This window comes from Parastagonospora nodorum, assembly GCF_000146915.1.
Source record: "Parastagonospora nodorum SN15 chromosome Unknown scaffold_26, whole genome shotgun sequence".
Lineage (NCBI taxonomy): Eukaryota > Fungi > Ascomycota > Dothideomycetes > Pleosporales > Phaeosphaeriaceae > Parastagonospora > Parastagonospora nodorum.
This window is the reverse complement of record NW_001884574.1, coordinates 59,007-75,277: the sequence shown is the minus strand read 5'-3', so window position 1 is coordinate 75,277 and position 16,271 is coordinate 59,007. Positions and strand designations below refer to the sequence as shown.

The following is a 16,271-nucleotide window of genomic DNA, read 5'->3' as shown; positions in this document are numbered from 1 at the left end:
ATGGAAGCGAGCCATGAAGAAGTTCAAGAATGGGAAAGTTTAGTGGTTGTTTGATACACAGCGGTATGGTTCAGACGGTGAAGTGTCTGAGCCGCGGTAGTGCGATAACGTGAACACCATGGAAACGAGATGGAGCTCAAACATGGCTATAGAGCTGAGGAACATGGAGACTTTGGGAATGGAACATGGCTTGAGACTTGAGCACTGGTCGAATCTATACAGTAGAAAGCACCTGTCCTGTACTATACAACATTGTAACTTATGTTTGTCACTGATCGCTTCGCTTTCCATGTTTTCAACGTATAAAGTCAACCTTTCTAGGTACCCAGGTAAGATCTTCATTTTGTCACGATGTGCTTTGCTATTATTTGTGAAGCTTCGATTGATGTCTCTCTCTGCACGCTATGCGAAGTCAGAATAGCATGACGACTGCAAAGTCGAAGGTTTCGATTGGTCCTACAATGTGCTGATCTGTCAATCTACTATCGTGCCTCATACACTTATGATGCAATTCCCCAAGACAAAAAGAAGCCCAAGCTACATTGCACTAGTCCGCGAAGTCGTGGTTGTAATGATACAGAATGGCCGATACCTCGAAGACAGGGCCCCAGAACGCCATGTCAGTCTGAAAGGAAACCCTCAAGACAATGATAGGAGATCGTGTGGCACAACATGCGAAGCCAGCAAGCCTTTTCGTGCGACATCTTGTACCCTGTGCTCTCAAATTCTCTCTGTCTTAAGGTGCAAGCACATCAACTTCACAAACTCTAAAGAACCGTCACTAGATGCGGAAACAAATTGTGTGCGTTCTACTCAAATTCTGATTCCCACTCAAAAAACACTACTCTCTTATACATGATCATTGATGTCATGAGATTATACAGCCGTAATTGAGTGATGCTCGAACAGTGCTCATATTACAGAGACAGCGCGCACGAATTGTCGCCAAAGGTGCAGTTACCTGAAAGTGCGGTCAAACACAGCTATGCCCTTACCTTTTGTCATTGAGCAAGCCCTAAAAAGTATGTCGCCTCTACAGATCAGCCCCGAGCCGAAGAATGCCTAACACTGGCACGACTCATTGATCAGAATACGAATGTACGAGCGAAAACTATCATCCAGCTTCCGATAAAGCGAAAGCCAGCAGTTGATGCCCTCACTAGTTTTATTCTCCCAACGTTCCGTTAAGAGTGGTCCGTATGAAGAACGGGACTCCTGCAGGCTCAGAGGCCTGCATCGTTGGTGGCATGATGCCAGTGTATGGTGAGCAGAGAGTAGTAGAGAACTGAGAGAGAGACGAATTGAAGGGGATGACCTGGTCTCAACTGTTGTAGTCTGTTGAGATGGATAGCTCTGAACTAGAGCTTGTGCTTACTGCTTTCAAGGTATCCTTGGGGTTATCATAAAGTCATTTGTGCACCATCAATGTGCCAGCTTTTCCTGCTGCGCCCCACGGTCAAACGCGCCCGGGGGCCTCAAAACGCCAAAGTTCCCACTGAAGTAAGTCGTAACACCCAAACGCTATGAAAGTTGTATAGAAAAGACGAACTGCCAGATGGGTAAATATGGCTCAGTCGTAGTGCATGAACAGCTGTGACATGCTTTCGCCGTGGTGATTGCGCCTGATCGACTCGGCCAGCAGATTGTCAACATTGATAACGACAAGCTTGTTTCGCGCCTGGTCTTGCTTGTACTCGGGAATCGGAAAAGCATTGGTGATGATGATTTTCTCGATGAGGTCGCACTTGTTCATCTCTTCGAGGCAGTCACCACCGAAAAGGCCATGAGTAGCAAAGCAATAGACTTTGGTTGCGCCGCCCCGTTTGACAACTGTCTCAGCAGCTGCAATCCAGGACGCTGATTTGTCCATCATGTCGTCGACGATAAAGACTGGCCGGTTCTTGACGTTGCCAACGAGAGTGACCATGGTCTCCAGCTCGGGGTTAATGAGATCTTCTTCCTCGTCTTCTGATGATGCTGCCGCGTCGTAAGTACCGCCCAGCGCGTGGGAGTGCTCGCTGTCCTTGTTCCTTGTTGATGAAGTCGTGGACATGAACGAGGACATCATGTTTGGAGGTATATCTTCGTCGCCTTCAGATGGCGGGCGGGTCCGCCATGTGGTGTGCGAGGTGGCTGAGATGGCTGGAGAGGGGTGTGTGTCGTCGACGATATGTCCTTGTACCAGACGTCCATGGATGACATTCCGTGCACGCTATTTTGTGGTTAGTGATTACTATGCGCTGATTGTTTTGCGACAAACCTCGTCAGTATATTCCTCGGCACTCTCATCAGCACTGTGATCATCTTCGTCCTGCGCATTGCTGACGTTGGTTCGTATTGGCTCAAGTGGTACTTCGGGCTCCACGATGGAGCTCGCCCGCATGGATTTGGACAATGGGCTCCCAATGGACTCGGACAGGCCATTTACGCGTCGCTGTAGTGGGGCTGATGCCAGGTGTGCCTTTGGCTTTGGCTTGCCGTCGTTTGAGGTCTTGTTGATGGGTGTCACCTCGGCGTCCGCATCCAGGGCAGGCTCTGGCAGCGCAGTCGACTCGTAGCCACCATCGAGCCTGAGCTGCTCAAACATGGCGCTCTCGTTCCAATGCACCGCAGTCCCGGCCCTCCGCCTGTCCGTTGTCACTATGCCGAAGCTGAGCTTCAACGCGTCCGCGAGTGACGTGACGCGCTTTGTCCCACCGGGATTCTTGCTAACCACCACAGCTTCACGCCAGTTCGGCACGTTCACGCGGATCCAACGAGAAAGGAGGGGCTCGGCAACAAGGTTGTCGACTGGGCATTTGAAGAAGCCCTGCATTTGCGAGGCATGCAGATCGAGGGTTATGACATGGTTGACGCCGGCGACGTGGAGGAGGTTTGCGACCATGCGAGCAGTGATAGCCCCACGATGCTGCTTCTTCTTCGATTGGCGCGAGTAGGGGAAGTACGGCATAACAGCTGACCGAGCCAGTTAGCACCAGACACGACGCGTTTGTACGGTATGCGCACCCGTGATAGACTTGGCTGAGCCGCCTTTGCAGGCAGAGATCATGATCAGTAGCTCCATGACTGAATCGTTGATTCTGCTGCTATTAGCGACAGTTGCGCTCAAGACGCAGCTACCAACCTCTCGCTTCCACTCTGTACGATGAAGACATCTTTGTTTCGGATCGACGTGTCTATGTTCTGTCAGTCTGCGAAGGACTCAGGCGGGCACTGCTCGTACGTATGGTAACAGACGTCTCCCCGTTCTTGAACTTGCCCAGCGTGGCCGAGCCCTGTTTAGTGCCCAACCTGTCGCAAATGCCCTCGACAAGCTTAGGGTGCGAAGACCCAGCAAAAACTATGGCACCACGCATCGTGGGCGGTCCGAGAAGCGTGACGTTTTCGTAATGAGAAAACGCGCGTTGATGCTTTCCTGTCATTATTTTGCAGATATTGGCGCAATTAGCGTGCCGCTAAGGAACCCCTCGTCCAGAAACGTGCTCACGATCACCAATGCATCGACCTTGAGTTAATCCGAGCACTGTGATGCGAAAGTATGGGAGCATGCAAGTTGAACAGTAAACTAAACTTCGGCAGTTTGCTAGCCTTTATGCATCTGCCCGCGCCCAACCTTGGAAGCGTTACACAAGCTCTGCTGCGTTGGCACGCGATCATACCAGCCAATGCAGCCACTCATGATCTTCGCATCCAGCACGCACGCCCCGAACGTCGACCACATCGTCATCAGTCTGGCACCAGCTCTCCGAACGCCTCATGTGGCTGTGAAGCCTACGAGGCCGCAAAGATTGCTTGACTCTCTCGGCTCGGAGATCCTTCGATAAGACTATGAGCTCTGCAATACGTATTGTAGGATTGAGATCACAGTACTGTACGACGATCACTTTCTTACGGCCCAGCCAGTTATGAGGCTGTGTAACACTGTATCCGTTTCGTACTCAACGCCAAACGCGCAATTTGTGACTTTCTCCACATCAGTCGATGCTTTGCAAATATTTTGACCACGACATCAATCTAATTAGCTTCACTCTTTGATGCACTCAGGAGACAGGGCAGAGCCGTGCGCACTTTGTACGGATGTTTCTGTGTTGGTACCCGGCGTGTAGCCCCACCAGGGACCTACATTATAACCAACAACGAGCTCAGGGCTTCGCAAAAAGCAAGCAACAACCAGGCAGAGGCCTCGCGCATGAGATTCTTGGGAGTTCAAATGAACCCGAGAAGGAAGTCATCCGATAGAGTCATCCATATCACCAGACAGAGGGACATCCGAGACAGAGCCTGAGTGCAGACAATAATCATCTCATAACTTCAAAAATCAGACAATGTCGGAGCTTGACTCAAGAGACTTGTTGAACAGACGTGATGATTTCATCCACGTACTGGTATCCCGTGTTATGAATATTCTTTACTCCGTTCATAGTGGCTGCGTGTGAGGGCGGAGTTGGAGAGACTACCGGTAAAGTGTTGGGGCACGTTGTCAAACCAGCTCCGTTGATTAAGATGCAGAGATGGAAAACTTGTGGTGCGCCGACCATATCTTCGCAGGTAGTATTGCCGGCTGCATGCGCCAAAGGACTGACAGTTCCCATCCTGTACCTGTGGAGGCGATGCATACCTATACGAACGAGTCCCTTTGCACGTACTCCAGAGGAGGCTTCCGGTGTATATAACTTCTGACGGTATATATTGGTTTGATCACGCGAGCTGCAAGGTACCATCACAGATTGCAACACTGATCCACTAATGCAATGACCTTCTGGAAGCTAGTCAGCTTTTGAGACTCAAGCATGCTAGTCTGCAAAGAGATCCTAGGGTACTCTGTTGTGAGGAAGGGCTTTTGGTGGGTCCCATTCTTTGTGGCCTGGTGGCGGAGATACAGATCTGCCCTCGATCGACTGGTGGAACATGAGATTGAGCGGTGAGTTGGTACGACGCACGCTTTTCTGGTACGTACCATGATGGATCAGTGGTGTAAAATGAAGATGGATCCAGTGTGGGCCGCTCAGTAGCACGCCGTCTCACGGATTCGGATGTCGCCGAGCTGTGAGACCATCGCATGCCTCCCAAAGCAGCAAAAGTGGCTTCATAGGGCAGTTGGTGTCCACAATTTGCAAATGTAGGGAATTGAGAGGAGCAATGGCTGTCCATATAGGTCATAAGGCTATACGCAAAACAACCCGATTGGCCATCAACGTCACATCAATGACGGGCACTAGTGGGAAGTGCTCGCCTCCGAATACCAGGTTTGCGCCTCGATGCAGTGGTCTTGGGACATGCCGCTCAATATGCAGTATATGGTTGATCGAAGAGACATGACGGAAAACGGTGCGGTGTGGCATGTTGGCCAATAGCGACGCCAGGAACAAGACGTCCGATCCGGTGACCTGGTCTATGGTTGAAGCAGGAAGCTGTGGACGAGAACAGGCGTTCTGTGTTACTCCACACTTCAACGACACTGCTGTATGGGACAGCCATGCGGAAAGATGGCCAAATTCATGTTTCTTCATGCTAGCGAAAAGACCCCCAACGCGTTCTTCTCTAAAAAAAAAACAATGAATCCCCCGGTTTTGGCATGTGCTGGCAATCATAATTCATAGAGTAAGGCGTGGTATCATGGCAGTGACTCGAGGCGACGCCGACCAGGTTGGCGGCCCTGACACGTTCGTCCTGCACAGTCGCGTGGCGACTACAGTGAAATACATCGCGTCAGTGTCTGACTGCCATGACATGCTCACTTGCTCACTTGGGACACCTGGGCAATCTTTGAGGCCAGTTGAACATGGTGTCCGTCTTACTAGCGACTACCTCATCTGAACTGGAAGCGTTTTGGAAGAAGTGAAGACTGCGACGAATCGCGTGGAGAAGAGACAAGTATGTTTGACAAACGAATAGGCATTTTGGCAAAGCTAGCAAAAACAGCCAGGGGATGACGCACATCATTCCACAATGGGGAAGCGCCACAGGCGCCATTGTCAGACGCCAAATCGATGGTGGCACCGATCTTGCATTTGCGAAACCGAGAACCAGGTTCACAACGATCCCGTACAACCGCAAGGTCCTTGGTTACATAATCGGTCAGGGATGCCCCAATCTAGGTCCAGTCGAGCGTCCGTCATGATATCCCTTGGAACAGATCAGGTTCAGGAGTGGGTGTTGGTGACTTGGTCTTGCAGCGTGTGGTCTTTGTTGTTGCGTATGCGCCACCACAGGATGAAATGGCGCGACAGGACGCGAGACATGGATCCGACTTTATCTTGCAGGGTAGGAAAAATAGGCGGGTGCAGGTTTGTCATGCTGCAAGCTGGGCTCAAAGCTTGTAAGAGATTGAAACGACCTACATGTTGTTTGACGCGCAGAAAGAATGTGTTCTGCATGGTTGAATACGCTACTCCACCGAGCTTCTCCAAATAGAGAGACGTACATGGTTCACGAGCAGGCGTACTCTTCGTCTGTCCATAGCATTGCACTGGTCGGTCGCGTCTGTTCGTCGTGGTCAAGCGGTCACTTGCTGCTGGTTTAGGCAGGTTACATAGTAGGGCTGTCGACTTGGGAGCATGCACCGCGGTCATGACAAACAGCAGAGTCTCCGCACGCCAGATGGCTCGTGGTTGAGATGGGCTGGGCGATTCAACGCCAGCAGGTGGTCTGGTGGAGCATGCGAGGGTCGGCCTTACCAAGGGCTGGCGGTGCATCAGGGACGCCAGTACAGGACGCTAAAGGACGCTCTAAGAGACGAGGCTGCATGCGACATGTCGGCGCCCAGCTGAACCTGGTAGAGGGGTGCTCTGGTGCCGGCGGCGGTGCCCGTTTCTCTCAGGTGCATCGAGGAGCTGCGCGTCTTCTGCAAAGGGCGAAGGCGGCCATCCGTACCAACGGCAGCAGTCACAGTGCCCTAATGGGCCCTGTCGAGTCGCTCTGGGAGAGATGGATGGGGCGGCAGGGTCTGGGAGCGTACACGTCTGTGTAACGTCGCCGAAGCTCTCATCGGGGCGGCCCAGCCACAGGCCGTGGTCGCGGGCGGGCAGCGAATGGCAGGCGGACAGGCGGGCAGATGAGGGCCCTGTTCCGGCGAACGGCCGGTTTGGTGGCCCGAAGCAGACGGAAAGAAGACAGGCCAGACGCGGAGAAGCAACGGGGTGGAGGGCGTCTGCAGGGCGACGCTTTGGGGGCAGGGTGTCTGGGATGGTTGACCGCTCATGCAGCTCGGTTCCTGGCCGTCTTAGAGCAGTCCTGAGGGCGAATGCAGCAAGTTGTGCGATGGTATTCAGGTGTTCAGGTGTTCATCAGCGAAAAGAAAAGACGGGCAGGGGAATTGATGCATGGCGATGTGCTGGGGAAGGAGCGACAGGAAAAGCAAGCAGGCGCGATGGGCGACGTCGTCATGTCGGCAACCCCAGTTCGCCCTAGGCCCCATGGCGCCGTCCACAGCGCTGGGAGCCGCCAGATTGGCCCGCACCCCTCGCACCCCTGCCAGGCGTTAGCCCTCGTTCGGCCGCGCGCACTGCAGCCAGACGCAGGCGGAGACGCAGACGCAGACGCAGACGTAGAGGCAGAGGCAGAGGCAGCAGCGGCCACAAAGGTGCCATGGCCCATGATGGCGCCGCGACGCTGCGTGTGACACAGAGACATGCACGCTGCGCCGGCGCGGAAGCGCCATCCTCGAAGCTTCTCGGAGCATTTCACACCTCATCGCGCCCGCCTGCAACAAGGTTTCGCGACCTGGCCATGCTACCGTGACCGCGGCTGCGGAACAGTCAGCCCGCGTTTGACCAGCTCCACCATGCCCTGCCCTTTGAGAGCCTCATGGCGAGAGCGTAGCAGACAAACTCTCTCATGCGGCCTCGCTGTGTAACGCCCAGTGTATCTTTTGCTCCATCTGTAAGGCCGCCATCCGCTTTCGATCTCCATCCTCCAGGGCCGCAACACGGCGAGACGGCTGCCCACTGCCTGCTGTTGTACACTACCGCACCTGGTGGACATGGACTCAGCTACCGTCGCAGTCCATGTCAGTTGGGCTTCGGTCAATTACAATCGAAACTCAGTATAAGACGGACCCAAGATCCGCATCTCTTAGCGTCTGCACTCTCTCTAGCATCAACCAAGTCTTTCCTCGTGCAGCACTACTTGCAAATCAACCTCTTCCCCTCTGCCTCTGCCTCTGCATCTGCACCTTCTACTTGCTTTTACCAGCCACGACTCACGTACCCTCTCCACCCTCGGCTTTGAGCGCACATCCCACGCCAGAATTGCCAGACCCTCGCCCACTGCACCTTGCTCGCGTGAGTCCTGCACATCCCAGCATACATATCTGCCCCTCGCCCTGGTACACAATTAACATGCGTTCCCTCCAGTTCGCTCCAGTCGCCACTTCCCCAAACTCCCACCATACCCATACTCGTCACCACCTCCAACCCCATTACCACCAACTCTACCCTCACCATGGCCGCCCCAGCAAACTGCACACACTCGTTCAAGGTCATCAAGTCCGACACCACAATCGTCTCGTGGAATTGCAACATCTGCCACACCGGCCCCTACCAATCCGTCTACGAATGCCAGAACTGCAAACTCAAGACCTGCCGCCCCTGCGCAGCCAAATCATAGGTGAGCCCACCCGTTCTCGCCCGTTCTCTCTCCACTGCCACTTCTGCGTGCCTGTGCGTTCCTTGCAGATCCACTGTCGCCTGACATACGACACCAACCGTCAGATGTGTTTCAAGCAAGACTTCTTCTGGTGATGCACGTTCAGGGTGCTGACTCGCTGGACGCAGATTGAACGCAGGCCACAGATCGGCGGCATCGCTAGCGAATCCAAATACCCGGGCCGCCCTCGCGATCTTGCGCCCAAGCTCGCCTAGCTCGGATTCAAATTTCGCGCTATCAATTTTCGGATCTTTACAAGCGACGATTTCCCCTCCATTAGCTATTCCATCACCATGGTCTCATTGCCTCTATTTATTTTAGCACGGCGTTCTGGCGGCTCAATCTTCGGTCCAGAGGCGGCCTCTTCTATGCAGCCTCCGTTTTCTTCTTAGGCGTCCATTCCATTACTCGACGACTAAAAGCAAATTCCGTCTGGACAGTTTCAAGCAGGGGCACTCTCACACGCCCCAGCAATCGGTCATCGCCTTTCGACACACCCTCGCAAATGCTTCTCGGTCGCATTCTCAGCATTTACAGCACGGACGGCTCTGGCGTTTATTCGGTGCTATACCTTTCTCTTCAATTTTTTTATGATGGATCCAATCACGACACTATAATTATTTAATGTTCCGCGTTTCGGCAATATGGGTACCTTTTCTATAGCTCCCACGAAGCGAGCCGAGTCCGGACGCTCAAGCTAAGTGTACATCTTCGCTATTGGTGGAGACAACTGTTTCGCGTACCTACAAGTCACACCTTGGCAGCTCAATACAGACATTCAAACTTACCAACGCATCTTCATCATGCAGCCAGCCGCTTTTGCCCAGCAATGACCATGTTGAGAGAAAGTCGAGAGAAAGTCGAGAGAAAGTCGAGAGAAACTCGGTTGGTCGATAACCGTTCAACGTCTTATCCAATCACATTTTAGGTTCAATAGTCCGAGTGAGACTTCACCGCAACCCATGGCTGCAAACGCGGATCCGGATCTGCCGCCCCCGAGTGTTGTGCTCTACATTTTCGGCCTGCCATAACACCACGCCTGCCATACCTGCCTTATCAGGTCGCAATGGTCGACGATCTCGACTTGCAACACGGCCACACTTTTGTGCACACACCTTTAAGATCGCTCTCTACGCAGACCCCCGAACCTTATTGTCAAGGAGGGCTTAGCCTTGTGAATACATACAGCCGAAGACAAATCAATGAGGCCGCAAGCCCAAACACACTGGCATATGCCGCTCGACCACAGGACTCGTAGCAGGATGATCACTGCCAACAATACCAGACCCGTCCGCATCCGCGACTTCGTATTCCGGACATGATTCTGCAGTCACTCGAGTATTTAAACGCCATTCTTGTGAAAAAATAAAAATAAAAATATGACGCCTATGTGCAATAACTTGATGCATCGACCATGTTGCATTCACATCTTCAATGTCGCAAATTTCTGAGGTTGATTGGAGGTTGGCCGGGGTAAGACGTGGTTGCTGAGTTCTGACTAGGTACCGGTACGCGCGGAGTGTCCCTCCGCCGCACTAAATTCATGCGCTGTGCCGCGAGCCGCCTTAGGTAGAAGATGATCACGGCCTTTCATACATAATTTCTCGATCATCTACTATCGCAAGGTTCTGCGCTAACACGCTATCTGCCCTTCTCACGTGCGAATCGGAGGCTCTGTGGGCATGTAATCTCAGGAAGCCGGCATACCCTTTTCGGCGGGTGGCTTAGAACCATTGACAACCGTCATGGCATCTCTACCTTCCGTATGCATGGTGGCTCTTTTCTTTCGGAATGAAGCAAACTGGGAACTTCCGAGTACACTAACGGGCTCTCCTCGAAGCTTATTTTACTAGTAATATGCAAGTGTTGGCGGGACGTCTCCACCTTAGACAGCTCACTCAACCGCACAAGTAAGCCACGGCCGATTTAGCCCCCAACTTGCACATATAACAGCAACACCAATCAATATCAGCCTCAACCAGCTTTCTTCAGGCTTCCAAATCCCTTTTTTTCGGTCCACAAAACACTTCGTCTAGGTCCACGTCACGCAGATCAATCGTCTTACGATCTCCATTGTACGTGATACGAGAACGGCCGACGTGCAACCGAATAGAAAAGCAAATATGAGTTGCGTCTCTAGCAGCGATAGTCAGGTGATAAATGCACCCCAAGAGGCGATCAAACGAGTTTTGGGAGGCACAGATCATGCAGAGGCCTGCCGAAGTTACCAAGATCTTCCCTCCAAGCCTTCATGCAATTTACTTCCACATAAGCGTCAAACAGCCACATCAGCAGGCAAGAGCGCCGCAGACTAATACGAAGCTGCAGCTACCGAGTGTCACTCTCGCGTGAAGTGCATTCTCCGAGAATGCCACCGCACCAATGAGAAATTTGTTAACACAGACTTTGATGCTGAAGATCTGTCGGAGAAGAACTGCCTCCAGGGACTCAAGTACTGGTATGACGAGAAACCTGCTGCTACGGTAGCATCCGCGATAAGCCCTCGAAGCTTGGGCTCCGCTCTGAAAACACTCATCCAGGCCGATGTTCTCATGCAGAATGCTGCACCAGTCGACTTTATTGCAGATGCAAAGCTCTTGACAAGAGCTAGTGCTGATGATGGTGACGAACCACGCCCGGGCTCTTTGTAAGTAGTAATGCCTCATTGAGTCATGGCATCTACTGACCCGATTCTTAGCCACCGCATCGACTGGGTGGTTGATAAACCCGAGTTTGGGATTGACGGCTCCAAACTTCAGATGTTATCCAAGGGGGAAGTGGAGACTGCTGGTTTATCGCCATTGTGGCTACCATCTGCAGCAATCCAGATTTGATTCGAAAAGTTTGCGTCGAGAGGGACGAAGAGTGTGGTGTGTACGGATCTATTTTCTACCAAGATGGCTAATGGATTTGGATTGTTGTGGACGACAATCCCTACCTCAAATACAGCGATTTTGACTCGTACGGCGACAGATATGACCCAACCGGAGTGAAGGAGACAAAATACAAGAAGAACCACCAGATCGGATCAGAAGCGCCTTAATTTGGCGTCGTGTCCCCATGAGAACGAAACTTGGCTCCCATTACTAAAAGGGAAAAAAGGCGTATGCCAAGGCGTATGGCGACCACAACGCAATCGCTGGCGGCGTCAGTGGCGAGGCAGTTGAAAACCTGGCGGGAGATGTAACCATGAAAATCTTGACGGATCACATCCTGAGCACGGAGCGTTTGTGGAAGGAGTTGCTCCAGCTCAACGATCAATTTTTCTTCTCCGCCCCTTCTCCAGGATCGTACTTTCGACCGATCTTGGACAGTTGTGAAGGATTGTTTCAGTTGCTTGGGTGGCGGGATACTTGAACACCAAATTCTCCGTCGAAGTCAAAAACGCTGGACCGATTGTGTTTGTGCTTTGTCAGGCATTTAATGTGGCTTTTGACATTGTGGAAGATTGCTAACACACTAAGCTTGAAGGCCGGTACTTCAAGGGCTTGGAGGGCAAATATGAATTTGATTTGCATTTCATCCTGCAAGAAAAAGGCTGTAAGGCGGGCGACTGGTTTGGAAATCGCAGTATTTCAGCGGAGGTCAACCTGAAAGCCGGCATTTACAAGGTCCTCGCTAAGATTGAAGCCCCGCACAATGCCGATGCTCCTGAAGTGCAAGATGTGGCAGTCAAGTTTGTGGAGACGAATCCCCGGAAGCTGAGGGAGATATCATATGACATTGCTAGTGCGAAGGGTACTAGCGAGCCCAGTGATGAGCAGAGGAGGAAGCGAGAGCAGAAGCAAAGGGGGGATACCAGAAGAAGAAAAAGCAAATCGAGGAAGAAGCAAGAGAGATGGAGGAATCCGAGGCATGGAAGAAGGAAGAGAAAGTTAGTACGAAACTTGGAAGAGAGAGAAGGCACGGAATTCGAGAGAGTCGCCTAAGGAAACTACAACAGATCGAACAAAGGAGCTAAAGGCGAGCAGGATCAGGCACTAGCTCCTGGCCACACTGACAAGATCGAACACGACGCGTCATCTCCTACCACTGTGCATGAAGAGCGGCCTGGGGTGAAGGCCAAAGTGACAGAAGACGATGCAATTGAAGCGCGTAGCAAGCCAGAGACCAAGACCAATGTCGCCAGCGACGATGAACAGGAAACCCAAGATGCAACCGAGAACTTACTGCTACCGAAGGTAGAGGGTCAGACCGCGCCACCTTCAACGGTAGACAGTCCTGGCCCGTCTAGACCCATGTACGGACAACCACACGGCGTGTATGGCGATGCGCCTCCACCACCACAGCAGCAGCAGTCTCCTCCTGCTCGTCTAGACAATACTTCTGGGCCCTGGAACGCTGTATGCGTCTTGGGTCTCAGAATATACAGCCAAGATCCAGAGATCAGCATCCAGCTAATCAAGCCAAAGGACGTAGAGGAAGGCGCCATCCTAGACGTTGATGGAGACACGCCGGCTGGAGCGACAATGTGAAATATTAGCTGCTTTATTCCTTACAATCATTGGCCACTATGGAAGGATTGTGGCTGCAGCATGTCAGGTAGAACATAGTAATGATCATCATCGCCGTTTCATGCCACATCCCTTGCGCGGTCCATTACTCATGAAGCCCCCTTCCACCTGTTGCTTTTTCGCCTCTTCTGCCTTGTCAATAATCCCGGGTACATTAGCCGACTGCGATCGCGGTTATCTCGGGATCACATGGCACCGTGAAAAGCAATTGCACCATGTCGCACGATGATCTGATGGGAAGCGAGATAGGGCGCCGCGTAGCCCGCCGCTTTGATGCCGCTTACCCTTGGACTGGCTGGTCGGCCTGATCGGCTAGTCGTTCTGCTTGAGTCAACGAAGTCATGGGCCCGTATGGAACTTGTTACTGCGCTATATGCTTTCTATACTTATATTGCTGAAACATCTTTCTGTATCATACAAACTGGTGCGCGAAGCTCACTGCATCGAGACAAGAGTTCATGTGACCTTGCTTCCGAGCGTACCACTTCTCACGGTGAGCTTGAAAAGTCAAAGGCACCTAGGTCTGGCTGTCTTCAGGTACAAAGAAAACCACTGCATCGGTTCAATAATTTCGAAACCCTACAATGACTCGGCGACTATCCCTTGACATTGGCACTGTCTCCTCACAACGCGAACGAAGAACACAAGAAGTTTGCGCATTTATCGTTTTTAATACAGCGGTCTATCCATTCTACTGCTCTTCTGGTCTCCGCTGCTCAAATTTCCTCTTCTTCCATTCTGTTTGATACACTCTCGCCCACGCTCTCCTCTCCGCCTCTCGCTTGTGGATTCTGGCATCTCGCTGTCTCCTTTCTGATGGTTCCATCAGACCTCTTGGACCTTCTGCACCTTCGTCTTCTTTAGGTTCCAATGTGCCTGGCAGCACACCGCTCGCTACAGTCAGTCGATAGGTTTTGTCTGTAAGCCACTGCCTGTGGGCCAGCCCCCTTATCCAGTGAGACGGCAGATTGGCATGACCAACATATGCGCCTAACAAAGCGCACGCGGCTGCAGCGTTGGTATCGGCATCGCCCCCTTCCATGATCAAGTCGACGGTGAGGTCTTCGAATATCGATGCGACGTGAATTGGATCATTGCCATCGAGAGCAGTGTTTCTGCGCATGGCGGATCGTAGCAAAAAGATGGCTGATCCGAGACATTTGTACACATAGCCAATCTTTCGGTCTTCGTCAAGATTCAGGTCCTCCAGAGTTTCAGCATAGCAGTGTTCTTCGAACTCGTTCCGGTCAAGGCGAGCATCAAGCTCTTCTTCCATCAATCCGTCTTCTCCAGCTGGGTTCATATGATCTTGGTTGCCTTTCGCATACGAAAAGGTACGCTCAATGCAAGAATTGACATGCTCCTCGTTCCGAATGTCGCCTCGAAGCAGCCCTCGAATCAAAGCAACTTCAACACAACATGAGACTGTACAACGCGGATCAACATGCGTCGTGAAACCAACATTGGCAGCCAAGTCCCACGTCTCTTGTTCGCTCAATCCAATGCCGATAACGCCGATGGGATGCGTACGCATCAAGCTCCCGTTAGGTGCTACAGCGTGACCCGATGCAACCCAAGCTCTGGCTGCGATACCCTTTGGATTATCAAGGTACGATTTGTCCCCTACGACCTTGCCGACTAATGCACCAAGGCCGCACATGTGGCGGTTCAATGCGAGTAAGCCTTGGTCGATCCATACTCCAAGACGAACTGCAAAATCGGAGGGAAGCTCGGTACTCGCATGAAGGTTGGGTTTGCTAGTTGGTTTCTGAGTCATGCCCACTGGGGCATGGGTATAGTTGTGTAAGTACGACAAGATGATGAGCAGGGCTTGGTCTGTATCGTCCGTCCAGGCGCATGCCGCAAAGCGTGCTAGAACTCGTTAGTATCAGTTGCATTATGAAGGAACTTAGCCACATGACTCATTGGAAGATATCGTGAAGCTGGATATCCTCACTTCGGTGACCATCAGGATGGGACTCAGTCAGTGGCTCAGTGAGCTGGAACCTTCGACTTGCGTAAATTCGCGCGCTCTCGGCCTTTGTTAGAAATTCAGTGTACAGGCCGATCGTGTCCCCAAGTGCAGAGCCAATGATACATCCGTAGATTCTATCCACAGCTGTTTGTAGAATGAACGGGTGCTTGTTGAGGAAAAGAAGCTCATTCTTCTTCGAGGATTTCTTCTTGGGTGGCATGATTGTCAAGGGCTAGAGTGAAATCGTGTTGAGGCGGACAGAAAGAGCGAGACCTTCTTCCCATTTTCTGATGGGCTTTCCAAAGAATTGAAGATGTCTCGCTTGCTTTGTTGGTGTGGTTGTGATACGTGAGGCGAGCGTCGCCTTTGTCATGCCAGATGCTTCCGTACGGCAGAGGTCGACCAAAGTCATGGGACGTTGGATTTGCGATAGAATCCAGGGTCAACTATACCTCACAGAGAAGTCTTGCTACACGAGCAATTGGGAACAAGTCATTATTTAAACTTGCTCGTGACAGATTTAAAGACGAAACTTGGTTGAGCTTTGAAAAGAGCGCTAAACCGAAAGTAGTATGGCACAATGAATGAACGTCCTCTCACAACCAGTAAGCCCATTTCACATACCAGGTTAACATGCTAGCAGTATGACGTATAGCTCATAGTAGAATCCTCGTTGAGCGCGAGACGAGAATTGAAAATCGCGGGATTTGGACCCGCACGTGTGCTGTCGCATCATCTACGTTTGATAATCACATAGAATACGTTGACTTTGGGGTATGACGATAGGGGGGCTGCGAAAGGGCGTTATGTTTAGCGGTAAACTCAAAGCAGCAGGCGAACGTCATTAATAGTGAGGACATGATCACAAGCACAGTAGATTCAGGTTGAGTTAAGTCTTTTCATTTGTTCCATTATTCAGCATCCATTAACATCCAGGCATGTTCATAGCTCCATCGATCGCGGTGATAAGCGCGAGCCACGAAGCTAAGGCCTATAGATACACGTATCATGCACTTGTTCAGGTCGTATGTGTAAGCTCACATCTAAGCGCCGAGGACGCCCAGGGCGAGCGCAACGATGCCGACAGCGACACCGATCTTGCCATGAGGAGCAGCGTTGGTCGGCTGCTGGGAGGG

The 16,271-nt window shown here is 51.9% G+C and overlaps 11 protein-coding genes across 11 annotated transcripts in view; 5 read left to right on the top strand and 6 right to left on the bottom strand.

The window, feature by feature from the left end:
- Positions 1–1,508: 1,508 nt before the first annotated feature.
- On the bottom strand, positions 1,509–3,356 carry SNOG_13293 (hypothetical protein; the record flags this gene model as incomplete). The annotated part of the gene is made up of 4 exons (XM_001803449.1): positions 1,509–2,212; positions 2,261–2,955; positions 3,007–3,138; positions 3,224–3,356. 4 exons carry the CDS (start codon positions 3,354–3,356, stop codon positions 1,571–1,573), a joined length of 1,602 nt encoding a protein of 533 aa, XP_001803501.1. The 3' UTR covers positions 1,509–1,570.
- A 962-nt stretch (positions 3,357–4,318) lies between these two features.
- SNOG_13291 (hypothetical protein) lies at positions 4,319–5,317 on the bottom strand (the record flags this gene model as incomplete). The annotated part of the gene is made up of 5 exons (XM_001803448.1): positions 4,319–4,382; positions 4,584–4,618; positions 4,647–4,673; positions 4,821–4,941; positions 5,244–5,317. The coding sequence occupies 5 exons, from the start codon at positions 5,315–5,317 to the stop codon at positions 4,319–4,321; spliced, it is 321 nt and encodes a 106-aa protein (XP_001803500.1).
- Positions 5,318–5,616: 299 nt separating this feature from the next.
- On the top strand, positions 5,617–6,121 carry SNOG_13290 (hypothetical protein; the record flags this gene model as incomplete). The annotated part of the gene is made up of 2 exons (XM_001803447.1): positions 5,617–5,708; positions 5,896–6,121. 2 exons carry the CDS (start codon positions 5,617–5,619, stop codon positions 6,119–6,121), a joined length of 318 nt encoding a protein of 105 aa, XP_001803499.1.
- Positions 6,122–6,143: 22 nt separating this feature from the next.
- SNOG_13289 (hypothetical protein) lies at positions 6,144–6,695 on the bottom strand (the record flags this gene model as incomplete). The annotated part of the gene is made up of 2 exons (XM_001803446.1): positions 6,144–6,337; positions 6,425–6,695. 2 exons carry the CDS (start codon positions 6,693–6,695, stop codon positions 6,144–6,146), a joined length of 465 nt encoding a protein of 154 aa, XP_001803498.1.
- Positions 6,696–6,728: 33 nt separating this feature from the next.
- SNOG_13288 (hypothetical protein) lies at positions 6,729–7,596 on the bottom strand (the record flags this gene model as incomplete). Its single annotated transcript, XM_001803445.1, has 2 exons — positions 6,729–7,233; positions 7,469–7,596. 2 exons carry the CDS (start codon positions 7,594–7,596, stop codon positions 6,729–6,731), a joined length of 633 nt encoding a protein of 210 aa, XP_001803497.1.
- Positions 7,597–8,352: 756 nt separating this feature from the next.
- Positions 8,353–9,241, top strand: SNOG_13287 (hypothetical protein). The gene is made up of 2 exons (XM_001803444.1): positions 8,353–8,607; positions 8,775–9,241. Exon 1 carries the CDS (start codon positions 8,443–8,445, stop codon positions 8,605–8,607), a length of 165 nt encoding a protein of 54 aa, XP_001803496.1. The 5' UTR covers positions 8,353–8,442; the 3' UTR covers positions 8,775–9,241.
- A 471-nt stretch (positions 9,242–9,712) lies between these two features.
- SNOG_13286 (hypothetical protein) lies at positions 9,713–9,968 on the top strand (the record flags this gene model as incomplete). The annotated part of the gene is made up of 2 exons (XM_001803443.1): positions 9,713–9,800; positions 9,835–9,968. 2 exons carry the CDS (start codon positions 9,713–9,715, stop codon positions 9,966–9,968), a joined length of 222 nt encoding a protein of 73 aa, XP_001803495.1.
- A 423-nt stretch (positions 9,969–10,391) lies between these two features.
- Positions 10,392–11,480, top strand: SNOG_13285 (hypothetical protein; the record flags this gene model as incomplete). The annotated part of the gene is made up of 5 exons (XM_001803442.1): positions 10,392–10,409; positions 10,511–10,556; positions 10,683–10,721; positions 10,975–11,293; positions 11,345–11,480. 5 exons carry the CDS (start codon positions 10,392–10,394, stop codon positions 11,478–11,480), a joined length of 558 nt encoding a protein of 185 aa, XP_001803494.1.
- A 355-nt stretch (positions 11,481–11,835) lies between these two features.
- Positions 11,836–13,121, top strand: SNOG_13284 (hypothetical protein; the record flags this gene model as incomplete). The annotated part of the gene is made up of 4 exons (XM_001803441.1): positions 11,836–11,962; positions 12,118–12,375; positions 12,411–12,549; positions 12,590–13,121. The coding sequence occupies 4 exons, from the start codon at positions 11,836–11,838 to the stop codon at positions 13,119–13,121; spliced, it is 1,056 nt and encodes a 351-aa protein (XP_001803493.1).
- A 730-nt stretch (positions 13,122–13,851) lies between these two features.
- Positions 13,852–15,355, bottom strand: SNOG_13283 (hypothetical protein; the record flags this gene model as incomplete). The annotated part of the gene is made up of 2 exons (XM_001803440.1): positions 13,852–14,870; positions 15,118–15,355. The coding sequence occupies 2 exons, from the start codon at positions 15,353–15,355 to the stop codon at positions 13,852–13,854; spliced, it is 1,257 nt and encodes a 418-aa protein (XP_001803492.1).
- Positions 15,356–16,178: 823 nt separating this feature from the next.
- The window catches only part of SNOG_13282 (hypothetical protein), a gene marked incomplete at both ends in the record, with an annotated part of 486 nt that continues 393 nt past the window's right edge, over positions 16,179–16,271 (bottom strand). Inside the window, one exon of the mRNA XM_001803439.1 lies at positions 16,179–16,232. Within this exon, the coding sequence (XP_001803491.1) occupies positions 16,179–16,232 (54 nt within the window). The remainder of the gene's footprint in view (positions 16,233–16,271) is intronic.